Source organism: Pipistrellus hanaki (assembly GCF_964339955.1).
Source record: "Pipistrellus hanaki genome assembly, chromosome: 12".
In the NCBI taxonomy this organism is placed as follows: domain Eukaryota; kingdom Metazoa; phylum Chordata; class Mammalia; order Chiroptera; family Vespertilionidae; genus Pipistrellus; species Pipistrellus hanaki.
The window spans coordinates 52,646,555-52,674,142 of NC_140514.1; the positions used below are offsets into that span (position 1 = coordinate 52,646,555).

Below are 27,588 nucleotides of genomic sequence, written 5' to 3' on the forward strand. Positions count from 1 at the left end.
CTGAATTTCCTCCTGACAGTCCAGATTCCACCCGTATAAGTCTGCATCCCCAGGGTCTCACCCGGAACTGGGATTCAGTGCAGTCAGAACTGGGATTTAGCGCAGTAGGGAGCTTTTGTCTCCTTCCTGCTATAGAAAGCCAGCCAGGCACTCAGCTGCCTGTGCACGTATCTCTGAACCTCAGCCTTTTTCAGCTCCTCTGATTCTCCGTGTGCTTAACCCTTTCCTTATAGTTATAGAATTTCCACTCAGCCAGCTTTCCTGTGGTTCTGGATGATGTTTGTTTTGTCTTTTAGTTGTAGTTTTGAAATTGTTGTGCGAGGCAGAAGTTTAAGTGTTTACTTATGCTGTCATCTTGGTTTCTCCACATTGGTTGATTCTTGTATGTGCCCTGACTGAGGATCGAACCCACCCACAACCTTGGCATATCAGGACGACACTCTAACCAAGCTGCCCAGCCAGGGCCATCCATTTTTTAAAATCCTTACCTGAGGATATTTTTCCATTGATTTTAGAGGGAGTGGAAGAGAGAGGGAAAGACAGAAAGAAACACCGATGTGAGAGAAACACTGGGGAGGAGCCTGCAACTGAGATATGTGCCCTTGACTGGAATCAAACCAGGACCCTTAGGTCCAAGGCCAATGCTCTATCCACTGAGCCAAACAGGCTAGGGTAACATACATTTTTAAAAAATAGTATAAAATGAATGTCTAAGGCCCTGGCTGGTGTGGCTCTGTTGGTTGGTGTTGTCCCCTGCACCGAAGTCTGCCATATAGATGTTTCTCTCCCTCCCTCCCTCCCTCCATTCCACTGTCTCTGAAAATGGAAAAGAATATCCTTGGGTGAGGATTAAGAAGACAAACAAACCCACCAAGCTGCAGGGTTAGAGGACACACTGACAAGCCCTGTGGTTGGAAGCCGTCTAGAGCCGAAGCCACCTGGACCACCAGGTGCTGCACTGTGAGCAGCAGGGATGCTGGCCTTTCGGCCGGGGAAGTAAAACCTAAATGTCATTACATACTCAACCCTGTGTCACACGGACCTCCTGCCAGCCTGGAGCCCAGCACTGGCCTCCTCCAGAACTCCTCCAAGAACAGTTTCAGGAGGAACTAATCTCATTTAGACGTAAGTGTTGGTCAAAAAGGATTCAACACATAGTCCCAAATTAGACACTAAAAGGAAAAGAAACAGGAAATGCAAATGGCAGAGAAGGATCTCTCACCAGGAAAAAAAGTCTCTGAAAAACATAAAAATGTTGAATAATCTTATCATCGCACTAGCAGCTCTCTGCCGTTTGCCTCAGTTGGCCACCTGCCAACCGCCACTGGTAGCTCTCCGCTGCTCGTAGCTCGCTGCCCTCCCCTCCCCTCTCCTCTCCTCCCCTCCTTTCCCCTCTCTTCCTCTCCCCTCCTGTAGCTCTGCACCACTTGTAGATTGGTCGTGATGTGACGTGTAACGGATAATTTATTCCTCTTATTATATAGGATATTCTATATCCTTTGTAAGTTAACTAAATTCAATTACAAGTTATTACTCATGCGGTCAAAACAGAATGGCTCAGTAAAATAAATTCTGGTTGGAAAAAAAAAAAGAGATGAGATGTCTGTCCGAAATGGGGTGACACAGTGAAGACTACAGAAAGGCAGGGGGTGCTGTACCTCCCTAACAAATCATCCAAATCTCAGAGGCTAAAAGCCACAGCACATGCTCGGGAGCTGCTACTTTGGTCAGGCTCCACAGAGATGGCTTTTCTCCTCCGAGCATCAGCTCGGGCTGTTCACACACGGGAGGGAGGCCCCACCTCCCTGTGGCCTCCTCGCTCACCTCACGTGGTGGGTGAGCTGCAGCCGGCCAGCTGGGCACTCAGCCTGGCTTGTCTGCCAGGAGTGCTGGCTCCTCTCTGCAGGCTGCTGGGACCTGAGGCTGTAGAGTCTGCACAACTCGGTGGCTGGTTCTAAAAACTAGTGTTTGAAAGTGAGAAAGTGGGCGCCGTGGGTCTCTGAGGGCCAGGCTCTGACACTGGCAGTGCCCAGGCAGCTCCAGAGCTCTCCCGGGAGGGGCATCTAAGACACTGTGGCATCTTCAGTCTGCCACAAAAGACATTTAGAATAAGAATAAATGAGACAGATATTCTGAAAAGCTGGTAAGAACTGTGGAAGACAAAATAGAGAAAGGAGAGCATAGCAAGCAAATGTAAACCGCTGCCCTGACCCATTTGGCTCAGTGGATGGAGCATCAGCCTGCAGACTGAAGGGTCCTGGGTTCAATACATGCCTGTATTGCAGGCTTGATTTCCAGTAGGGGCGTGCATGAGGCAGCTGATCAATGATGCTCTCTCTTCATTGATGTTTCTCTCTCCCTTTCCCTTCCTCTCTAAAATCAATAAAAATATATATATATATATATATATATATATTTTTTTTTTTTTTTTAAAAGTAAACCATTGCCCTTGGCTCAGTGGATAGAGCATTGGTCTGCGGATATAAAGGTCCCAGGTTCGATTTCGGTCAAGGGCATGTACCTTGGTTACAGGCACATCCTCAGTAGGGGGTGTGCAGGAGGCAGCTGATAGACATTTCTCTCTCATCAATGTTTCTAACACTCTATCCCTCTCCCTTCCTCTTCGTATAAAATCAATAAAATATATTTTAAAAAATAAAAATAAAAAAAGTAAACTGTTAAAAAGGATTAGAGAGCCGAGACTGGTTTGGCTCAGTGGATAGAGAGTTGGCCTGCAGACTGAAGGATTCCAGGTTCAATTCTGGTCAAGGGCATGTACCTTGGTTGCAGGCACATCCCCGGTGGGGGTGGTGCAAGAGGTGGTTGATCAGATTCTCTCTCATTGATGTTACTAACTCTCTATCCCTCTCTCTTCCTCTCTATAAAAAATTAATAAAATATATATTTTTAAAAAGAATTAGAGAGAAAATTATAGATGTGGAGGTCAGGTATAGGAAATCCAAAATAGGCATAATTCGGGACTATGAAGAGAATAAAAATAAGGGCAGTAAAAAAGGTGTATCATTCCAATGGATTCACATATCTGGCAACGTTCTCAAATAAAATCCCAGAATGTATTCCAATTATAAAAACCTACAAATGATAGGGAGAAGGGCATGGATTAAGAACAAAGCCACACCTTTCCCTTCCTCTCTGAAATCAATAAAGATATATTAAAAAAAAAAAAAAAAGAACAAAGCCACAGGTGTTTAATAATTATCCACCTTACTAACTACACGAGAGGTTTTCTTACAGACCCCGGGAAACTGAAGGGTGAAAAAAGGCTGTAGAAAGACCAGGGGCCTCCATGGGTCCATTACTCAGAAAAGTACGTTTTGAGAACAAAGCACAGGACATGCTTTAATTTGGTTGCTGTACCCGGACCCTGACCCACTCTGGGAGTTTGCCTCAGGAACAGCTGAGCTGTTTGCAGATTAGCCGCCCTTCTATCAGACTCTGAAGGCTGGACTGCAGATCAGACCCTCCCTTTCCCTGTTACACTTGCTGCTCCAAGCTGCATGTAGTTATCTTTTTCCTCATCCAAGTACAATCAGCCCACTGGTGACGGGGGTCAGAACAGAATTTACAGGTGACCGACTGCTCTTCCCAAACTATTGGAATAAATATTCATACATGACTCAACCCTGTCTCTGCTTAATTTGGCTCTAGAAGAGACAGGGAGCCTCAGACCCTTTGTGTTCAGTACCACAAACAACTAATGACACGTAACACATATTCTTTTACAAATGTTCTTTGAGCAACACTGAAGTTAGCCAGAAATATTCTTTTCTCATCTCCTCCTTTCCCTGAGCTTCTAACTTGAGCTAATGCCCACCTAAGAGGCAATTAGTGAGTCTATTTTATATGCTCTCTATTCTCTCCTAATTTAAAAAAGTGTATTGTATCTATATTGTCAGAACATGTAATGATCACATACTATCTGTAACCCTTACTTCCACAATTTGAATTAAGGTGTGTGCTGTTTGTGTGTTTGTGTGTGTGTGTGTGTTTTAACTGAGGTGAAATTCACATAAAGTTAACCATTTTAAAGTGTACAACTCAGTGACATTGAGGACACATATATTTAAAATACTGTGTAACCAGCACCTGTATTTAGCTCCAAAACATTGTCAACCCCAAAAGGAAAGCCTGTGCCCATTAAGTAGTTACCACACATTCAATTTTCCCCCAGACCTTTGCCCATTTTCAAATTGGGTTGTCTTTTTGTTGTTGAGTTGTAATTCCATATAAATTTGAGGATCAGCTTTTCCGTTTTTATGAAAAAAGGCCACTGGAATTTTGATAGGGATTGTATTGAGGCTGTACACTGCTTTAGATAGTATTGCCATCTTAATAATTATATCTTCCAATTCATGAACATGAGATGTACTCGAATCTTTTTGGTCTTTTTTATTCAGTGATGTGTTAGTTTTCAGGGTACAAGTATTCCATTTCCTTTGTTAACTTTATCCCAGCGTCTCAACGCGGGACATGCTCCCTGCCTGCCAGTCACCCAGCCCTCTGGTTCCCCTGGTGTCTCGGTGTCACAGCGCTCACGCCCGAGGAACTCGTCATTGGCTTAATAACCGCCCCGAAGCACAAGAGGCCTGAAGCCGGCAGTTCAGATGTGCCAAAGAAGTCAGAGCTTCCTTTAAGTGAAATGGAGAAGGTTCTCGACTTAATAAGGAAAAATAATTTATATGCTAGGTCTTTAAGATCTCCAGTAAGAACCAATCTTCTATCCATGAACTTGTGAATGAAAAAGAAATGCTAGTTTTGCTATTGTACTTCTAATTGCAAAGATTATGGTCACATGAACTGGTAAGTGCTTAGATTGGAAAAGACATTAAATTTGTGGGTGGAAAACATGAACAGAAAACATATAACCAGTTCTTGGGCTACATCAGACTCAACGTATGTCGTTTCGTGGTTAAGTCGCAATCTCCCATTTATTTAAAAAAAAAAGTTCCATCATTTTGACTTATGTACATATGTGCTTTATGTCATTTATTTACAAGCAAGTCAGGAATTGTTATCTATTTAAATTTTTTTTTTTTTTTTTACTGTTTCACTTCGTTACTGTGTGTGTGCTCCATGTGAGAGACGTAGGAGCTTATGTAGGTGGGTTCTTACGGTGGAAATCGCATTACATTGTGCCATAGGAACGGATCTCCAACATAACCTGAGGACCTACTTCACACACACACACACACACACACACACACACACACACACACATACATACATATAGTACCAAACCATTTGGTACCATCTGAGGATTCAGGCATCCACTGGGGATACTAGATTGGAAAAGACATTAAATTTGTGGGTGGAAAACATGAACAGAAAACATATAACCAGTTCTTGGGTTACATCAGACTCAACGTATGTCGTTTCGTGGTTGTAACAGCTGCTTGAAGTTTTTGTATGTTTCCAACATCTGGGCCCACTCAAGGGAGCTCCTTTTGCTTTTTCCTCCGTGTCCGGTCATTTCCTGTTTCTTTGCACACTTTTTAATTTTTTGTTGGGAACTGGACACTTAAATATAGCAGCCTGGGCGCTCATCCCCCCTCCCAGGGCTTGTGTATTTTAGAGCCAGAGGTGGACTTACTTCAGTGAAGTCCACTTACCCTGCGAAGAGAAGCTTCTGGTGGGCGTGAGCTGTAGCTCTTGACTCCCCTCCACCCCAGTGAGTGTCAGCAGGGCCCTCTGTTGTTCACTTCCCTGATCTCCTTGTGAGGGGCTTAGTTGGCCGGCTTCTACTGTTACACCCACTAATTCTAGCAGACCATTCCATTCTTTCTTACAAGTCCTGGGGTATATATTGCTGCAGTTTTATCCAATTAAAATCAAGCACTTGTCTTTGAGGCCCGTTCCAACCTTAGGGCTACTTGGCTGCACGTTCATTACTGGGGCAAGCCTCTGTGCACTCGCCCGCAGCTGGGGTGGAAGAGTACCCGTTTTCTGGGAGCGACACCTGTGGTCTTACAAGCAGAGCAGTAAGTGGGGGCCCCTGGTGTCTGCTTGCCTCTCCTGCATGAAACCTCCACCCTAGTCACTGCTGTCCCAGTTTAAGAGTAAGCCAGTTGTTAATCTCAATGGGTTTGAGTGAGCTGGGCAACAGTGATTAGGAAACAGTCCGCTTGGGCTGCCATTCCCAAGGTTGATCTGGGCCCCAAGTGGGGCCCGGGTAGAAGAGAAATGGGGCAGTCTGCTCCTCTTAGGGAGAAGCCGTGGGCTGAGATTGGGAGCTGGGGGGAAGGGTATGGGGTCATGGCTCAAACAGCAGAGACTCACCTTTCTTTACCAAGAGTTAGTAAGAGTTTCTTGAATAATTATTTTTGTTTGCTTTATGCACTTATGACAATTTCAGAGACTTTAATTTTTAAAAATATAGTGTTTACAAGTTATGGTTGTTTCAATGAGTCTGTAGATCTCCTCATGCTGCCATCCTAAAAACACTTCCTGATTTTTTTAAATGCATGCCTTAAAATAAAGCATTCAGGACCCTTGAAATATGGCAATATGCTCACAATCTGAAAAATTTCTCCTCTTCCATCAGTTGATTCAACATCGACATGCAGCACACAGAATAAATAAGCAGTTTTTTAATAGTTATGCAAACATATTCCAGACATGAAGTGTTTATCATTCATTTACAAGTGCAGTCTGTTACACCAGTAACTGTTACTTGACCTGTTGTATAAAGTAAATAATGCATGTGAATTAGTCCTGAAATAGTTCCTTGAATTGTTTCCAATCCAGTGAATTAAAAACACAACTGTGAATGGTATAAAGGCGTGAAAATCATATTGTGATAAAAACAATTGCAAAAATAGAGAATTCAGATCCCACCCAGATAATTTAAGAACTCAGCAGTTTCCCTCAATTTAAACGTGAGCTCCACACAGAGAATATTAAAGATGTCTTTCAATGTGATGCAACTGTATAAAACTAGAATATGACCATTAGAAGACCAATGTATCAAAACCAACAAAAAAAACTTAGAAAACACATCTAATTCTAAAATAAGCAGAAAAAGAAAGACAATTTACAAAGAATTATAACTGCTCCCTAATCATCATCATCAGAGTCCGAATCATATTTCTTTCCTCGGATAGTTTTTTTTTCCAGCTTTGTGAAGTTTGTTCCAATTTTCTTTTGGCTCTGAAATGGTGGCTCCATTAAATTTCCACTGAAAATAAAGCAAATATGAAAATCACTTATTCTTTATGATTCAGTACAGAAAAAGATATTTTTTCTCTCATTATAACATATGAAAGAGTGTAAATTTTTCTTTAAAAAGCTAGTGTCAAGAAAGAGGTATATTTATCCATAATGTTGGTTAATAGTGGTAAACTTTACTTTGTACTACTAAATGTTTAAGATCAATGTATTATTTTCTCTTTTATCATTAACATTTCACAGGATGCCAACAGAATTTCTGACTGAAAAGCAAAGAAGAAAACCAAAGGTTTTTTATCATCTGTTTTGGATATGCTGAACCTTTCACAGTACAAAGGACACAAAAAAAATGCTGCTGTATTTTGACAGCCTGTTATGACAGGTTCGATTCTGTTTAACAACATTTAATGTTTAGATTTCTAAAGACATCACCAAAACTCATGGAAGTTATTATAACTTCATATTATATCATAACTTATAATATTCAAACCGGATTGGTTTGAAACTCTTTTTCAATGATGCTTGAGAAAGATGCTTGAGAAATGAAATATGACCATTTCTTTTTTCAAAAATATTGGGGAGTTACCTAGCACCTAGATCTTGTTTAAAGTTCTTTACTGTTGAAACTTTTACATGTCTCTCCCCCCGCCCCTCATTGACCTCCCTCTCCCCCCGCCTCCCCCTATTGTCTGTGTCCATCGGTCATGCTCATATGCATGCATACAAGTCCTTTGGTTGATCTTTTACTCCCCCCCTCCCCTCCAACCCCCCTCCCTTCCCTCTGAGGTTTGACAGTCTGTTCAATGCTTCTGTCTCTGGATCTATTTTTAAAAAAATATATATTTTATTGATTTTTTACGGAGAGGAAGCGAGATAGTTAGAAACATCGATGGGACAGAAACATCAATCAGCTGCCTCCTGCACGCCCCCTACTGGGAATGTGCCCGCAACCAAGGAACATGCCCTTCACCGGAATCAAACGCAGGACCTTTCAGTCGACGCTCTATCCACTGAGCCAAACTGGTTTTCACTCTGGATCTATTGTATTTTTGTTCACTGGTTTATGTTGTTCATTATATCCCACAAATGAGTGAGATCATGTGATATTTATCTTTCTCTGACTGGCTTATTTCGCTTAGCGTAATTCTCACCCAAGGATGTGTTTTTATTGGTGCCCTAACCTTAGATTGAACCAGGAACCTAGGTATGTACTCTGAATAGGAATCGAACCTGCAACCTTTGGGATGATGCTCCAACGAACTGAGCCACTGGGCCAAGGCTAGATCTTGGCTTTGAAATATCACTTGCCACTGAAAGGAACCATGGCTCCTTGGAGAAATAGCCAATTCTAGGGAGAGTACATGAGTGCCCCTAAAACATCTTATTTGTACCAGAAAGCAAGTGCTCAAACACTATGGGGACATGACCAAAGGATATAGATGCCAGTATGAAAGGAGCTCTCACTGCTCTAACCTGGGGCAATCTGAACTTCAAATAACAGCAAAAGAATATGACCCATTGAATAAAATAATCTACAACCCATTCTAATAGAAGTAAACAAGTAAAAATTAACGTGAGATATGGAAAAGTTCTTCCTTAAATCACCATTTGATCTGGTAGACAACTGGTTAACCAGTGCTCAGTTATTCTCACCAGAAATGAGGCAAACCATCACATGCCTCCTGATATGGTGCACTAAGAAGGAAGAACACATCACTTCTATGATATACCTGTGAAAAAATGCATAATCTGAATCTAAACTTGAAACATTAGACAAACCCGTTGGGGATTGCTCTGTAAAATAAATAGCTTGTACCCTTCCAAAACACCTCAGAACTGAAAAGCAAATGAAGGGTAACAGGTTGTTACATGTTAATGAAAACTAAAAACACATTAACTCCAAGCAGTGCATTTTCTTATATGTAGGGCATTATTGGAATTTGAATAAGGTCTATAAATTACCTCAAGCTCCTGTTTTAATAACTGTACTGTCATTACATAAGAAAATGTCATTGTTCGTAGAAAATATACACAAAAAGTATGTAAAGGGAAAATATACCTACTATTTCTACTCAAATGATTCTGAAAAAATATATATAAATTTAAGATAAAGCAAATATAAAGTGTTTAAAATAGGGAACATGAGCCGAAACCGATTTGGCTCAGTGGATAGAGCGTCAGCCTGCGGACTAAAAGGTCCCGGGTTCGATTCCAGTCAAGGGCATGTACTTGGGTTGCGGGCACATCCCCAGTAGGAGGTGTGCAAGAGGCAGCTGATCGATGATTCTCTCTCATCGATGTTTCTAACTCTCTATCCCTCTCCTTTCTTCTCTGTAAAAAATCAATAAAATATATTAAAAAAATAAAATAAATAAAATAGGGAACATGAGTGAAGGGAATAGTAGCATCATTTGTATTATTCCCAAATTGAAGTTTGAAATCATTTCAAAATAAGTAATTTTTAAAAACATTAATATTTTATTTGGTATCAAGAAAATAATACCTAAAACTCCCAAATCAACTTCTACGATGTAGGAATCATTTAGACATGTGTAGGAAAGATTCAGAGGAAAAGGCGAGAGGACTTCTATTTATTGAAAGGCACAATGACTGTGGAATGACAACCAACTATTCTTGCAAATCAAGAACAGGCTTTAGTAGCTGGTTTGGCTCAGTGGTTGAGCATCAACCTATGAACCAGGAGGTCATGTTCGATTCCTGGTCAGAGCACAGGTGCAGGCTTGATCCCCAGTAGGGGGCATGCAGGAGGCAGCTGATTGATGATTCTTTTTCATCATTGACGTTTCTTTCTCTCCCTCTCCCTCTCTCTCTTTCCCCTCCTCTCTCTCCCTCCCTCCCTCTCTCCCCCTCTCCCTTCCGATCCCTGAAATTAAAAAATTAAAAAATAAATAAAAATAATAATAAAAGAACAGTAACAAAAATGAACAGGCATAGAGGCCCTGGACGGTGTTGCTCAGTTGTTAGAGCATCAGCTTACACACCATAGGGTCATAGGTTCGAGGACATACTTGGGTTGCAGGTTTGATTCTGGTCCTGGTTTGCGGCATGTGCAGGAGGCAACCAACTGATGTGTCTTTTTCTCCCTCTCTCTTTCCCTTACCGCCCCCTCTCCCTCCCTTCTAAGAATCCATGCAGCCCTGGCTGATGTTTCTTAATGGTTAGAACAATGGCCTGCTTACTGAAGGTTACAGGTTTGATTTCTAGTCAAGGGCATGGACCTGGGTTGTGTGTTTGCTTTCTGCCTCTGGTTGGGACGTATGTGGGAAGCAACCAGTTGATGTGTCTCTATCACCTCAATTTTATCCCAGCCTTACCCCCTTTCTTTTTTCCCCTCCTTCCTTCCCTCCTTCTCTCCCTCCCTTCCACTTTCTCTCTGAAAAGCAATGGGAAAAATACCCTCTGGTGAAGATTAATAAAAAAAGAACAGGAACGAAGGGTAAGATGATATGCTATAATTTGTGGAATTTGATAAATTATTTGTCTGGAGAAATGGACAAAGAGATGAATGAAAACAGGAAGTTGGATTTTAGATGGTTTTCAAAGTGAGACTGTTACCCTAAAAAGCAATTTAAGCTAAGCACGGAAATGAGATTCTGTAAATCTAATGTTTGAAAGTAAGTTACTATCAATTTGAATAATCTGGTTTAAAACAGAGAAAAGTTCATTCCTGGTGTCATTTTGAGTTTCCAGATTACATGGAATTAGATGCAATAGGATCTGTTAGGCTGAGAACTTTTATAGCTAGGTGCACTCCAAAACTCAACTTTATCCACAACTGATTTTTGCTGTGAGGTCATGCTAATAATGAACACTTTAAGAAATATGCTCTTCCTTTGTGGAAGTTTTTCTACATGTCAGCTAAAAGATCTTGATTCCATAAAATAAACGTTCACATAAAACAATCTCCTCTAAAAATATCACTGAAAATGTGAATTAAAATAAGTCTTTTGTTAAAAGGTACCTGTAATTGATAATATCAGAGCAACCAAGCCTCCACTCTAAAGTCTCGGTGGTGAAGTCATCTGTATTTCCCAGGTCAGTAAACCCAGTGACGTAATCTTGCGTTTTCCCGTCTTTCACCAGTGCTAGTGTGGGGATGACTTTGATCTTCAGTCTCTCGCAAAGGAAAGGTGCTTTTTCCACATTCAGCTTCAAAAATTTGGTCTCCAGGTGTTTCTTGGACAATATCGCTAAATGTTTGTCTAGTATTTTACACCTGTAAATAACAAATTCAGAAAATCAAAACCCAAAACAACAAAGTTCTTTTTAAAGAGGAATGTCATTAACCTGTTAACCGAGCGGGATGTATGAATACGAAAACGTAAACAATATCGGGTAGGGGTAGGACATATGAATACGTCCTTGAAATATATGTTGCGCCCTGAAACAGGAGGGACGTATATTTCCGAACAACAAAGGTATTAGTCATTCATACATGTCTCGACATGAATTTAAGACACGGAGGGAATCAGTATAATTTCGCTAGTGAGAGTGGTGGGCGTGTTCAACAAGAATTGTTTTGGAGTTAACACATGACTTACTGAATAAAGGGTATAGGATTTACTTAGATAATTTCTATAGGTCAATTCATTTGGCTGAACTCGTGTGTCAAAACAATACAGACATTGTTGGAACAATGAGGATAAACAGAGTCGGAATCCCCAGTGAAATAAAAACAAAAAAAAATACAGAAAAATGAATATATAGTAAGATTCAAAGACAAACTTATGGTTTTAAAATTGAAGGATAAAAAAGACGTATTGATGCTCAGTTCTATTCATAATGACGAAAAGACAATGATTGAAAAGAGAGGAAGAAGGCAAGAAAAACAGAATGTTGTCCTGGATTATAACAAGAATATGGGCGGCGTAGATTTGGGAGATGGAGTTATGGTGGCCTACACGATTGATATGTGCTGCTTCAATGCATATATTATATACAAAAAAGATAAAGGTCACTTGGATTGATTACACTTTTTGATAGTGTAGAGAAATTGGTAGATGACAACATAGTGAAAACCCACCCAAAGACATCAACAAGCAGCTCTACATAACCATCACGCTTAGTTGAAAGGCATTTTCCAGAACAAATGAAAAGCGAAATAGGAAAAACTAAATCCAGGAAATGCCAAGTTTGCTACAAAAAAGGTGTTAGGAAAGAATCTACATACTGGTGTCCGGATTGTAAGGTAGCACTATATATCAACAATTGTTTTAAAATATATCACACACAAGTTGAGTTTTGAAATTTTACATCTATAATTTTTTAAACTCAATATTTCTATTTTATTTGTGTGCTTTTGTTTATTGTTCTGTAATTGTTAACTTTTTTATATTTTTTATTGTGTATCGAAATAAAAAATATATTTTTTGTAATCTTTATAATTGTTTGTAAAATTTATAATTTTTTAATTCGATGTTTCCATTTCTTTGTTGGTATTCTTTTCTATTTGTTTGTAATTTTGTATTTTCCTTTCTGCTTTATATATAAATAAAAGAAAAAATATATATTTCAGTCTTTTCATTTAAGTATAAATAAAAAAAAAATAATATGAAATTACATCCTCCAGGTGCGACGTACGGACACGTCCTAGTGAAAGAGTATGCGCCCGTTCTATGTTGCGTAATTAAAGGGAACTCCCCGGTTAACAGGTTAGGTAAGGCACACCTAATTTTACAGTTTATCTGTTTGAGTCTCAGACTTGGGTAGCCAACTGGTGCTGTGTTAGGTGCCCTTACTTCCACCTCAGAGCAGCTGCCTGATCATGCGAGGCAGAAAAACAATGCAGTATTCTAAGAAGTCAGATTTGCTTTAGTGACATCTATAGAAAACATTCAACATATGCCTTAAATTGTAAGTGCTTCACAAAGTTATGTTCGTGATAACAACAAAAAATTGTAATTTCTTTTATGCATGATTCCTAGTATTTTATATGGGAAGCTTGAAGGGTGACAAATCTAAACCTGATGGACTCAGAGAGACTCTCAGAATTAGAAATGTGCATCTGGTGCCATATGTGCCAGTCTCCAGGAAAGGCCGATCGGTGCCCGAGAAGGAACACTTGTAGCTGTGCACCTCTGTCAGCGAGAAGCACATTAAAGTAAAGGCTGTAAGTATGGGCATTATGGTTTTAGAAAATGAAAATATCAGAAGTAACTTTCATTAAGCCATCTTCTACTAAAGAGAATAAAAGTGACATTTTCTTTAAAGTAGAATGTATTTAAATTGGTCAATCCTCTAGTGTTTCTGAAACAGACTATTATAATATTCTTTATTTTTTAAAATGTATTTTATTGATTTTTTTTACAGAGAGGAAGGGAGAAGGATAGAGAGCTAGAAACATCGATGAGAGAGACATCGACTAGCTGCCTCCTGCACACCCCCATCGGGGATGTGCCCACAGCCAATGTACATGCTCTTGACCGGAATCAAACCTGGGACCCTTCAGTCCGCAGGCTGATGCTCTATCCACTGGGCCAAACCGGTTTCGGCGTACTATTCTTTTTGAGCAGTAACTTTTCTCCATTGGTATTCTTTACATCGCACTTTTAATCAAATTCTCTGGGAGTGTGGCTGGGAAACACGCAGGTGATGCTCATGCCCAATACAGATGAGAACCACTGCTTTGGATGCCTAAGACACTAGATGCTTCAGAGTTTTGTTGTTTTTTTTTTAAGATATATTTTTTATTGATTTCAGAGAGGAAAGGAGAGGGAGAGAGAAACATCAATGATGAAAAAGAATCATTGATTGGCGGCCTCCTGCACGCCCCCTACTGGGGTTCAAGCCCACAACCTGGGCATATGCTTTTAACTGGAATCGAACCCAGGACCCTTCAATCCACAGACTGATGGGTGACGATCTATACACTGAGCCAAAGCAGTGAGGGCTTTTATTTTTTTTAAACAGTTGTTTTAACTAGGCTTTTGGGGTACTCCTTGGTTGTAGCTTTTCCTGAATTAGGTTTGGCTTAAGGAATTTCTGATAAATTTAATATCTCATCACTTTTCTTCTGAATGTATCTTTTCATATATCATCCTGCAGTGCAGCAATGTGAATTTAGTGAAAATGGTAGGAGAGAACTAATTATTATTATTGTTTTTAAAAATCTTTTTATTGGTTTTAGCCGGGACCGGTTTGGCTCAGTGGATAGAGCGTCGGCCTGCGGACTGAAAGGTCCCAGGTTCGATTCCGGTCAAGGGCATGTACCTTGGTTGCGGGCACATCCCCAGTGGGGGGTGCGCAAGAGGCAGCTGGTCGATGTTTCTCTCTCATCAACGTTTCTAACTCTCTGTCCCTCTCAATTCCTCTCTGTGTAAAATCAATAAAATATATTTTTAAAAAAATCTTTTTATTGGTTTTAAAGAGGGAGAGAAAGGGAGGAAGAGAGAAACATCTGCACGCCTCCTACTGGGAATGAGCCCACAATCCTTGCATGTGCCCTAGACTGGAATTGAACTTGGGACCCTTCAGGCCAATGCTCTATCCACTGAACCAAGGTGGCTAGGGCGAGAAGTAATTAGTAAATGGTTTTTGAATAAAGTTCAAAATAAAGGATAAAGAAACCATTATGTGAGAAATATGTTCTTGAACATTTGTATATAAATCAACTCCATGGTTTTATTTGAGTAATAAGGAACATATTTTATTTGTTGCCTTTTAATTATTTTTATTACTCAAAAAAGCTCCATTTTTCTTGTTTAGCTTTTTGACTCGGCGCTTGTGCCTCCAACACGCTCACAACGATTTCCTGCTCCTCAAAAAGGCAAGCATGTTTGATCCCGTCACGGACACATTTAGCACACGTGGACCCACCACCAGCCCCGTTAGACAGCCTCCCTAGAACGTCAAGTCCACCAAGCAGCCTAGCCACGGGCCACATGCGGACTGTGCTGCTCCCCAGCCTTCTGGGTACACAGGGGAGCGGTTCCCTCACCAGGGGCTCGGGCAGTCTGTTTTGTCAGAGGCTGTATTGTTAGAGCCCGGTTGGTATGTTAAACACTGGGCCACTCTGAATGCTTGAAGACACCATCCCTGGAAGAGCTGGAAATTTTAAAAACACTTTCATTTTTATTAACTTTAGAGAGAGGGAGGAGGGAGAAGAAGTAAGAGAGGAACAGTGATTGGTTGCCTCCTGCATGCACCCTGATGGGGATTGAGCCTACAACCAAGTATGTGCCCTGAATGGAAATCAAACTGGTGACCTCTTGACTCATGGGACAATGCTCAACCAATTGAGCCACACTGGCGAGGGCTGGAACCTATTTTAAGACAGACTATGTATAATTTTTCAATTAATCTATCTTTTAAAAATACAGAAGCTGCAATCGTGGTGTAGTTAAAATGGCATTAGGCTTAAAACCTCTTATCATTTAGTAACTGAATGACATTAGTGAGCCGCTTAGTCTCTCCACACATGAAGCATGTACCTACTTACCTCAGAAGGCCACTGTGAGTGTTCCGGGATTTTACACATGAAAGTGTACAGCCTATTATGTGCTAGGAACTTTGATATATATATATACATACACAAATGATTCAAATTTTGATTTTTCAGTTTTTTTTTTTTAAGATTAGTGTTCCTGGTGCTACACTGTGTATATATCCATCAAATATATTTACTGTGTGTCAGCCATTGCTGGTCTAGGACTAGGAATCCAAAACACAATGGTGCACATACAGGCAAACTCTGCCATCACAAAACAAGCTAGAGGTGAAAACATCTCATAAACAAGCCAGCATATGAAATCAATCTTACAGACTGATATGATGTCAATATAGCACTCGTCATCCATACCAGAGGTTGGCGACGTAAGGAAGATGAATGCCAATGGGAGATGACAGCTACCACAGCGGCAGAGGGTTTCCCTGAAGCCCTTTACCTTCTCTCACTTCCCCTTAGTGCAGGGGTGGGGACCCTTTATCTGCCGCGGGCCATGGGATATTTGTGACATTACTCATGGGCCATACAAAATTACCAACTTAAAAATCAGCCTGCTGTATCTGGTCAAACATTTAATTAACTCACCCCTAATGCCTTGGCAGAGCCAGACCAAATGATTTCTCAGGCCTTATGTGGCCTGAGGACCAGATGTTCCCCACACCTGCCTTAGAAGGTATTTCACCATTTCAATATTTTCTTCATTTTTATATTTTTAGTCAATAAGTCTCAGGCAATCAATCTATGAAAGATGTTAATTAACAGGCAACTTGTTGGGTGGTGAAACTAAGACAGGTCTATCTCAAGAAAAGAAAAATCTCAAATAAATAATCTAACTTTACACTTAAAGGAACTAGAAAAAGAACAAAAAAAAGAAAATCCAAAGCGAGTAGCATGAAGGGTAATAATAAAGATCAGAGGGGAAATAATTGAAATAGAGTCTAAAAAAATAATAAAAAGATCAATAAAAGGGCTGGTTCTTTGAAAAGATAAATACGATTAACAAACTTTAAATCAGACTCATCCAGAAAAAGAGAGGATCCAAATAAATAAAATCAGAAATGAAAGAGGAAAAGTAACAACATATACCAAAGAAATACAAAAAATTGTAAGAAAATATTATGAACAAATTGGGCAATCTGGGTAAAATGGATGCATCCCTGGAAATATACAGTTTTCCAAAACTGAATCAGGAAGAACCAAGACCATCTGAATAAACAGATTACAACTAGTAAAACTGAAGTAGCAAACAAAAAACACCCAACAGCCTCGCCAGTTTGATTCAGTGCTTAGAGCATCGGCCCACAAACTGAAGGATCTCAGGTTTGATTCCGGTCAAGGGCATGCATCATGGCTGCAGGCTCAATCCCAGGCTCCTGATTAGGGCACCTGCAGGAGGCAACCAATTGATGTGTCTCTCTCACACTGGTGTTTCTCTCTCGCTCCCTACCACTCTCTCTAAAAATCAATGAATAGAAAATATCCTGGAATGAGGATTAACAAAAAGAAAACAAACAGAAAAATACCCAACAAACAAGAGTCCTAGACCAGCTGGCTTCACAGATGAATTTTACCAAACATTTAAAGAACTAACACCTATATTTCCAAAACTATTCCAAAAAATTCAAGAGGAGGAGACTCCCAAGCTCAAATTACAAAACCAGATAAAGACACTACAAAGAAAGAAATTTTACGCTAATATACCTCATGAACATAAAACCTAAAATTTTTAATTAAAGCAAACTGGATCCAGCAATACAGTGTAAAAGATTATATACTATGATCAAGTGAGATTTATTCCAGGATGCAAAGTTGGTATAATATACACAAAGTTAATGTGATATACCATATAAACAAAATGAAGGATAAAACCACATGATCATATCAAAAGGTGCAGAAAAAGCATTTGATAAAATCCAGCACCCACCTATAGTAATAAAAGTGTAATATGCTAATTACACTGGACAGCCGGACAACCTTCCAGACGACCTTCTGGACAAAGCCAAGGCTGCAAGGGCCGAGCCCCTTGCATGAATTTCGTGCATTGGGCCTATAGTTTATGATAAAAACAAAACAGCTCAGCAAAATAGAGAGGAAATATACTTCAACAGAATTAAGGCCATATATGAAAAACCTACAGCCAACATCATACTCAATTGGCAAAAACTAAAAGCATTTCCTTTAAGATCAGGAACATGACTGGGATGTCTGCTTTCACCACTCTTACTCAACACAAGTACTGGAAGTCCTAGCCCAGCAATCAGATGAGAAGAATGAATAGAAGACATCAATAACTGGAAAGGCAAAAAATAAAACTGTCATTATTTGCAAGTGACATGACACTGTATATAAATAACCCTAAAGATTCCACCAAAAATTACTAGAACTAATTACATGTAATAAAGGATGTAAAAGATCTATACTCAGAACATAGTAAGATACTGAAGAAACCGAAGAGACAAATAAGTGGAAACATATACCCTGTTAATGAACAGGAAAAATTAACGTAATTAAAATGTCCATATTATCTAAAGCAATATAGATTCAACACCAATTCCAATCAAGATACCAATGGCTATTTCACAGAAATAGAACAAATATTCCAAAAATTCACATGGACCCCAAAAAAGGCTCCAAACAGCAACAGTGATCTTGGGAAAGAAGAACAAAGTTGGAGGAATCACCCCACCTGATATCAAACTATACTACAAGGCCATAGTAATCAAAACAGCACGATACTGGCATAAAAACAGACACACTGATCAATGGAACAGAATAGAGAGCCCAGGAGTAAACCCATGTCTTTATAGTCAATTAATATTTGATAAAGGAGGCAAAAACATGCAATGGGGCAAAGGTATTTTATTCAATAAATGGTGTTGGGAATATTGGCCAGATATGTACAAAAAATGAAACTAGACCACCTTCTTACATCATACACAAGAATAAGCTCAAAATGGATTAAAGACTTAAATATTAGAATCCAAACCAAACTAAAACATTTTTGCACAGCAAAGGAGACCATCAGCAAAATGAAGACAACCCAATGAATGGGAGAACATATTTGCCGAAGATTTATCTGATAAGGTGTTAATATCCAAATTTATAAAGAACTTACAGAACTCAACACCAAAAACCCTCCAAACAATCCAATTTAAAAATGAGCAAAGGACCTAAATGGACAGTTCTCCAAAGAGGACATATAGATGAGCAATAAACATATGAAAAGATGCTCAATGTCACAAGTCATCAGAGAAATGTAAACTAAAACCACAATGTCACCTCACACCTGTTAGAATGGCTATCATCAATAAATCAACAAACAACAAGTGTTGGGGAGGGTGTGGAGAAAAAGGAACCTTGTTCGTGCGCTGCTGGTGGGAATGCAGATTGGTGCAGCCACTGTGGAAGAGCAGTATGGAGCTACCTTAAAAAAAAAAAAAAAAAAAAAAAAAAGGAATGCCTTATGATTCCATTTCTGGGAATTTATCTGAAGGAACCCAAAACACTAATTCGAAAGAATATGTGCACCCCCATGTTCACACGGCAGCATTATTTACAACAGCCAAGACATAGAAGCAGCTCAAGTGTCCATTAACAGATGAGTGGATAAAAAAGCTGTAGGTACCTTTACACAGTGGAATACTACTAAGCCACCAAAAAGGAAATCTTACCCTTTGCAACAAAATGGATGGACCTGGAGAGCATTATGCTAAGTGAAATAAGCGAGTTAGAGAAAGACAAATACCATATGATTTTACTCATATGTGGAATCTAGTGAACAAAATGGAACTAACAAGCAAAATAGTGAGAGACTCACAGACAGAGAGTAGGCTGACAGCTGGGGGTGGGGGGAGTAGGGGGAGAGGAGAGGGCTGGATGGGGTGGGGTGGATGTATTGAGCCAAAAGAGAAAAAAACCCTCATGGACAGGAGTAACAGTGTAGTGACTGCTGGGGGGTGGGGAGGGGGTAGGAGGAATGTGGAGGGAGGTGGAAGGAGGTAGGGGAGGGTAAAGGAGGATAAATGGTGCTGGACGGAGACTTGATTTGGGATGGTAAACATAATACAGTGTACAGGCTACATGCTGTAGAATTATGCACCTGAAACCTGTATAATTTTGTTAACCAGTGTCACTCCAATAAATTCAATAAAAAGAAAAAGGAAAATAAAAAAGTAGAAAAATTCTTGTTGCACTGATAAAAAATGTAAGTGTACATTTCTAACGTGTTTTTAAAGTTAGTAAATATATAATTCAGAAAACAGACATTAATATAGAAATATTCTTGACTTTCAATAATGTTCACTTATACTTGTATATGCAACTGGTTTTTAATCTTGAAAATAACAATTGCTTAACTTTAATGCACAGACTTCTAGTACAAAGAAACAACTTAGAAAGTAGTTCCTTTTATTGTTCTTAATTTCTGTCAGTATATTCCTATTCAAACATCTCTCCATGTTTAAGAAAGTCACTGAAGAGACAACGTTACCTGAATGTGGAGTCTCTGTAGAAATGGCAAACCACATTTTTACTCTCCTTGACTTCTTGAAAGAAGTCTCTCTCACTAGGGATTTCTCTGTATTCCCCATGTCCTTTTGAAAGCCATTCCTGATTTGAAGGAAAGGGAAATGTTACACATTTGAAGTTATTTCTTTTAGTACCAGTTTACAGTGGGTGGACAATTCAGCACAATACAGGTGAGGCAAAAGTTTATACTTGTGAATGTGTGACAGTTTATTTTTGTATTTAATTAGTGTATTATTTTACATAGGAACTATAAATTATTTTTGCCCCACCCTGTACTTTGTAATGTAGTTGATTTTATCCTGTAGAGCAGTGTTCCCCAAACTTTTGACATATGTGCACCCCTTCTATAATTTTCCTAACGCTGAGTACCCCTCGTACTCATGAGAAGTAGAATTAGGCGCAGCTAAGCACAGTGCAGTGCATACCCCCACCAAACTCTTCCCGCACCCCTGGGGGTACGCGTACCGCACTTTGGGAAACACTGCTGTAGAGAAAGGAATTCCTTTCAGTGACTTACTTTCCTAGGTTTCTAGTGTCCATGCAGAAGTAGTGTGGGTACTATCTTCACAGCCCGGCTCATATTTATGACAATTACCTGTCTTGGTAACTTAGAATATGTTTTAGTAGAACTTTAAAAATAAAAATTTAGACTTACGAGACTTAGAATGTGCAATCTATTTAATTTCTCTGTATTCAAACTACTAAAATCAGAAGCATTTGATTCAAATTACTAAAAAGCTTTCATAAATAATGCTCATGAGATAAAGCCAGTCTTTGGGGGCAGGGAAAGAAAAAAGGGGGGGTGTTACTGCAGCTCTGATGCTCAGGGGCCCTGCTTACTGTCCATGACCAGCAGGGAGAGGCAGGAACTCCCTGTACTGGTGGCCAATGGGCAGTGTCCTGGAAGCATTGTCTATCAGTGTCCGGAAACAACAAAGATCTCACAAGTCATGGAATCCAACTTCCCAAACCAAGATGTCAACCCTTATCAGCACGCCTGGCAGGCCTTCCAGCCTCTGACTTTCCTGTGACAAGAAGCTTCTCCGACAACGGGCAGCCCGTTTCCTGTCCAGGCCGTTAGTTTTAATAAAAAGGGAACTGGGCTCGCAGGCAGAAGGCCTGCGCTTGAAAAACTGTTCTACAGCTTATCAGGCTATGAATTCTAATAACGTTTCTGAGCCCCAACCTCCTCAGGTGTAAGTGGAGATCATGGAGCATTGACCTCACTGAGCAGTTGTGAAAATAAAAACACTCAACATGAAGATAAGTAAAACAGTGCCTGACACATGTGCCTAGGGAAGCATTTGTGTATGCACTAGTACTAATTTTTAGAAGGTTTCTCACACTGAAGTACTCGATATCTCTAACTTAAGTCCGTGGATCCCAGCTTGAACCCGAGATTAGAAAGAAAAGTTCTAATCTTTTCTTTGGCCCTTCAAATAGCACCTCTCACCCATGTCCTCCCTTCTCTACACTGAAATCTCCATTTCCTTTTGACCGCTTCTCACATGAAACAGTATCTAGACTTCCTCTTCCGGTTGTCCTCTGAACACATGCTCTTTTAAAACTGGCAGAGGTCCGAATGCAGCCTCCAGAAGTCCCACTAGCAGGCGGCAGGAACGCCCTCTCCCTCCCGCCTCCGCACTGAAGCTGCAGCAGCCCAGGCGCAGGATCCATGTCACAGTGCTTCCCTGGAGCTGACACTCACAAGGCCCAGAGACCTTTGCCTTACGTGACATTTCTTCGGTAAAGCTCCTATAACAGTTCCACCTCTCAAATACAATTCCTTAAAGTGACACGTGACATTTCACGATTCCTTTCTTTACTTGCCAATGACCAGTGCACTTAAAACAGTATTTTTGTTTCTTAAAATAGAAAATAATGAACAAAATTTTTGGTGGGCTCATCCTATTTCTGCTCTTTACCTACGTCCTACGTCTCTAGCTGCCACAGGAGGGGGTGCTTGGCTGACTGAGGAATAGTGACTAACACAGGTCTCTTAAGTACTTATGTCATTGTTTACATTGGTTTCCCCAATATCTTCGTGAATCAGAAAAATCAACATTACTATACAATCTACACTCTTCCAAAAAGAATGGCTATAAAAACCATTAAGGCTTCTTGCCTATTTCCTCAGAAAACTCCTAAGAAAACCTGCTAACAACAACAACAACAGAAAGATCTATTAAAATGCAGTGAAGCCCAGATGGCGTGGCTCGGTGGCTGAGTGTTGACCTATGAACCAGGTCATGATTCAATTCCTCCTGGTCAGCGCACATGCGGGGGCTGCAGGGTGGATCCCCAGTAGGGGGCACGAGTTACTCCATGACAAATTCATTTTAAATTGATTTGCATATTAATAAAAAAAATGTCTAAAGGCTGCCTGCTTTGTTTTTTTATTATAAATACCAGCCTATTGTTTACTGCTGGACAACTTATTTTAAGACATTAAATATGTTCCTCACTGCAAATCAGGTAGATACAGAGTTCTACCAAAATACCCTGTGTGACAACTTTTTCCTAGTTGAGCATTAGCAATGAGTTTAGCGCTATGTCATTGGCTCTGAGCACGCTAACCTGACAGGCTGGCTTCACTGCCGAAAGGGAACCACTGCCGCCTGCTGCCGCCCCTTCCCAGCGCACTGCAACCACACACACCCGCTCAGAAAACGAGCCTGGCGTGCGTTTGTTTCACTTGACTGTAGACCAGTGTTTCCCAAACTTCTCTCATGATGAGAATCACCTGATGGAGTTGTTAAACTAGATTCCTGAATCCCAACTAAGAAATGCTAAACTAGAATATCTGAGAACATATAGGTAAAATTGTATAAGTGCTCTAAGACAGAGCACTAAGTTAAGTATACAATTTTGCCTATATGTTCCCAAAAATTCTAGTTTAGCACTTCTTAGTTGGGATTCAGGAATCTGTGTTTTAACAACTCCACCAGGTGATTCTCATCATGAGAGAAGTTTGGGAAACACTGCTGTAGACTAATACACTGAGCAGGCTGATTTTGAAGGTGCCTTTAAAGCTAATTTTTATCCAGCCAAATTTCTAATAGTGATAGGCAATTTGAGGTAAAAAAAGAAAAGAAAAAGAAAAACACCTTAAAAATGAGGACCTGTAATGTAACTACTGGCACATGTGTACATTTGCTAGGCGCACACTGTTAAGTAATTTCAGAAAGCAGGGCAGGGAGGTTACTTGTTTCTGCTGCTGAGCTTTCTTTAGGGCCTTAAGTCTCTTTTCTTTGAGGAGTTCCAGTTCATCCTCGTCCATCTGGTCCATTTTCTGAATTTCAGCATCCAAACGTTCTTCCACTAGTTTAGTGGTCTGAAGCAACTGATTTTCCAGGACTTTTGAAAACATGTCAGCAGATGTATGAGCTTCCATTCTTTACAGTTCAGCCTTGCTGCTGGGGAGAAGGTTTGCAAAGTTAGGAATAATAATGTGCAAATAAGTAAAGTTTTCTTTCTTATTTTAAAAAAATTCCAGCAAGTGCATACTTCGTAGTTCACAAAGTGTTCTACTGACAATCAAGCACTTCAGGAAGTTAGGCTTTTTAATAGATTATAGTCACAGCACTCAAAAACGATTTAGAGCGAAGTTTAGGTGCTCCTGATTTAGGTTTTGTCTCATTATATGAGACCAGAGAAAAATGAGTAGGGGGGAGTTATAGTAGTTGGAACTAGAGCTAGTGATATATATTGACAATCATTGTTCTTTACCAAAGAAAGAGAAGCAAAATACAAATGACCAAATTGTTGTAAGGTTGTACACATACACAGAGATACCAAACTTGCTTTAACACAGAGCAGAGTTGAGCAAAGACACATTTTCATGGTCTCTGCTCATGATTTCCATCTCTTTAACTCCTCAGAAAGGCAATTACAACTTATGTAAAGAATGATGCCTGGTGTTCCCTAAGCATAGGTTTCCATTCCTTTTCTCCCATTACCTAATAAAATCTATGAGGCCACAAGATTGATATTGGTATTGATTTATTGACACTCATAGTGTTCTTAGCTTTGATGTAAAACAATGTAATAGTCTATTTTTGACTTTTCCATTACTCTTCTGTGTAAGATAGGCTTTTGTAAACATATTCTAATTCAGATTACAAAGGAAGATCTCAATTACATTGGTTTTAAACTGATAAGAACAGATACTACACTTGATCTTAGCCAAAAGGCTGAGAAGCGATCAATTACATTGGTTTTAAAGAATTGTCCTGCCCTGGCCCGGACAATTGGTTCGGGTATCAGCCCCATACGAAAAGGTTGCAGGTTCAAACTCCTGTCAGGGCACTTACAAGAAGTAACCAGCGAACGCATACACAAGTGAAACAACAAATGAATGATTCTGTTTTTCTAAAAAAAAAAAAAAAAAAAAAAAAAGATAAAAAAAATTCTTTAAAAAGAAATGTATTATTTTCCACCAGCAACAATCAGATGAAGATCTTTATATGTAGACCTGGATTACTACAGAAATATAATTTATAAGTTTTCTATCAAAGCAGGAGGCTGTTGCATCTCAACTACTTACATACATCTGCAAATACTAAGGAAGCACTTTTAAAAATCCGAAGGAGCCCTGGCCGGTGTTTCTGAATAGTTAGAGCTTCAGCCTGTGCACTGACAGGTCTTGGGTTTGATTCCTGGTAAAGGGCACTGCAGTGTTACAGGTTCGATCCCCATTCAGGAGGCAACCAATCGATGTTTCTCTCTCTTTCCTCCCTCTCCCCTTCCTCCCGCTCTCTCAAAAATTCACTGGAAAAAGTATCTTAGGTGAGGATTAACAAAAAAATCTGAATATACTGTGATCTCATCCACCAGCTTCTGTGGAACTGAAGATAGTCTTCCTGCAAACTTCACTTCTGATTCCTTCTTCTCCAAAAGAAAAAGCAGTTGAAATGCACATTCAGTTCCTCTTTATATCTCTAGAGCTAGCAATGTCAGGGGCACAAGAGGTGCTCAAAAAGTATTTAACTTTGGCCCCGGTGTGGCTCTGTGGATAGAGCACTGGCCTGTGGACCGAAGGGTCCTGGGTTCATTTTGGTTGCGGGCTCCTCCCGGGCCTGGGCACTGCTCGGGCACATGCAGGGGGCAACCAATCAATGTCTCTCTCACATCAATGTTTCCCTCTCTCTAAACTCAATGGGAAAAATTAACTTTGAATGAACCAACTGTTAGTTCCTCAGTGCTATAAAATTTTAAAGGAGCTGTATTTTATATGTAATAAAAGAACTTTACATTCCCCTCCTCCCAAGAAAAATGTCAGGGAGATTGTGATTTTACAGGGGCTAGATGAGGCAGAAAACTGAATACCAAACCCTGACTTGCTTGTCAGAACCTGTTGCCAGGGGCATATAGAATTGATACCGACACAATGGGTCAGAGGCTGCCTGTCACCACTTGAGCCAAATTAAGCAGAGACAGGGTTGAATAATGAGCGAGCTTTTATTCCAATAATGCCGGCAGTTTGGGGAGAACAGTCACTCACCTGGAAATTCTGCTCTGACCCCCGTCACCAGTGGGCTGGTTATATTAGGACTAGAGGCCAGGTGCACAAGATTCATGCAGGGAGGAGTGAGGAGGGTCCCTCAGCCCAGCCTGCACTCTCTGGCAATCCTGGACCCCTCCAAGGATGTCTGACTGCCAGTTTAGGCCCGACTCTGTGGGATCAGGCCTAAACTGGCAGTCAGACATTCCTCTCGAAATCTAGGACTGCTGGTTCCTAACCATTTGCCTGCCTGCCTGATCACCCCTAACCACTCCGTTTGCCTGCCTGATTGCTCCTAACCCCCTCTGTCTCAGCCCCCAGGGCTTCATTGAACAATCTTCTGGACATCATTCCGGATGAAGCCCTGGGGGCTGAGACAGAAGTGGTTAGCATATTATGTTTTTATTATTATAGATGATGAAAAAGATAACTACGTGTAGCTGCAAGTGTAACAGGGAAAGGGAGGGTCTTGTCTTCAGGTAGGCCTTCAGGAGCTCAAGGTCTGATAATAAGATGGCATCTTTTCTTTCTTTTTAAAGCTTTATTTATTTATTTTTAGTTAATCCTCATCCGAGGATATTTTTTCCATTGATTTTTTAGAGAGTGGAAGAGAGAGGGAGAGACAGAGAGAAACATCGGTGTAAGAGACCACTGACTGGTTGCCTCCTGCTTGAACCCCAACCAGGGCGGGGAACCTGCAACCAAGATATGTGCCTTTGACCAGAATCGAACCCAAACCTTTCAATCCAAGACCAACGCTTTATCCACTGAGCCAAACCACCTAAGGCGGATAGTCTTCTGTGATGCTACGAATTGTTCATTGGGACTGGAGAATGATCAGCATTCCTGAAGCGAACTCCCGGAGGGGGTCAGGGTCCAGGTACAGCAACCAAATCAAAGAGTCCTGTCCTTGGTCTGTTTTTAAAATGTATTTCTTCTTACAGCCCTGTTTTTCTTGCAACACATCCTATATTTTCCTGGAGTCTGTAAAACTCCTACCTATAGTAATTAAACAACTGTGGCTCTATTCTTATTAAGTGCCCTTCCCCCTTTTATGATGAATTCAGAATTTAATGCTGGGATAATTTGGAGCAGAAATGGCTAACAAGGGCTGCTGGGGAGGGGGAGGGGCAGGTGATGGTATTTACCGCAGCGAAAGGGGTAAGGTCAGATGGTTTAGCAATCCTGATGACTCTCTATTCTTTAAACCACAGGCAGTTGATTATTCCATTTTTCAGTTCAACTGGAACGGTGGGAAAGGACTTGTTCTCATATTACCTTACCACTTCCTTGATCCGCCTACGTACACCAACCGACACCACCAAGAGCCCTCCGCCACGTACCTTCCCCAGGTATCTTCCCCAAAGTCTCTGGCCACTCCCGGAGCCTCCCCGGAACAGAGGAGGGCAGAGTTCAGGAGGCCCCCGCCTTCAACGCCTCCCAAGGCGCAGGCTCCAAAACTGTCACCGCAGCACGGACACCGGCACCGGCGCCGCGCCCCTCCCCCGCCCGGGAGGATGCTGAGCCGCAGTGTGTCCATCAGCACTGGGCCGCGCTGCCCGTTTGTTTAACACCATCTCTGCCTCACCTGAGCTCTCGGAGATACCTGAGAAGTGACGGACCAGCGGCTCCAGAAGAACAACCCACCCCGACTTCAGCCTCGCAGCAGCGGATGACGGCTACGAAGCAGTCGTCACTTCCGCCTCTAGATGGACTGAGGCGCGATTGCGCTTTACAGCCTGCGACGCTAGAGGAAGTGACGGCAGAGGAAGGCGGGCGAGAGGCTGGAGCTGACGTGTGTGCTCCGCCCATACAGCGGCCCATTTCCGGTCCGAGGTTTAAACAGCCCAGAGGGCGCGGGAGCAAAGTATGCTGGGAGTTGTAGTTTTTTAGTGCTTAGTTGGAGTTG

General features: G+C 40.8%; 1 protein-coding gene across 4 annotated transcripts; it reads right to left on the bottom strand.

Moving 5' to 3' along the window:
• Positions 1 to 6,588: 6,588 nt before the first annotated feature.
• Positions 6,589 to 27,429, bottom strand: TXNDC9 (thioredoxin domain containing 9). Of its 4 annotated transcripts, none has more exons than XM_084900366.1 (5): positions 27,268 to 27,429; positions 23,382 to 23,589; positions 20,139 to 20,257; positions 11,168 to 11,422; positions 6,589 to 7,195 (listed from the first exon to the last, which is right to left on the bottom strand). In XM_084900366.1, exons 2-5 carry the CDS (start codon positions 23,568 to 23,570, stop codon positions 7,075 to 7,077), a joined length of 684 nt encoding a protein of 227 aa, XP_084756492.1. In that variant the 5' UTR covers positions 23,571 to 23,589; positions 27,268 to 27,429; the 3' UTR covers positions 6,589 to 7,074. The 4 variants fall into 4 exon arrangements, with proteins under 4 accessions (XP_084756492.1, XP_084756494.1, XP_084756493.1 ...); XM_084900368.1 differs by having other exon boundaries at positions 27,286 to 27,428; XM_084900367.1 differs by having other exon boundaries at positions 23,382 to 23,592; positions 27,286 to 27,428.
• Positions 27,430 to 27,588: the final 159 nt, after the last annotated feature.

Bases quoted from the DNA above. Each gene is read 5' to 3' on its own strand.
- TXNDC9 (XM_084900366.1), bottom strand. From the start codon at position 23,570: ATGGAAGCTCATACATCTGCTGACATGTTTTCAAAAGTCCTGGAAAAT. The intron at 20,258-23,381 runs GTAACCTCCCTG...CCTTCAAATCAG, and splicing joins AAGCTCAGCAGCAGAAACAA to GAATGGCTTTCAAAAGGACA. The intron at 7,196-11,167 runs GTACCTTTTAAC...CTTTATTTTCAG, and splicing joins TCTGATATTATCAATTACAG to TGGAAATTTAATGGAGCCAC.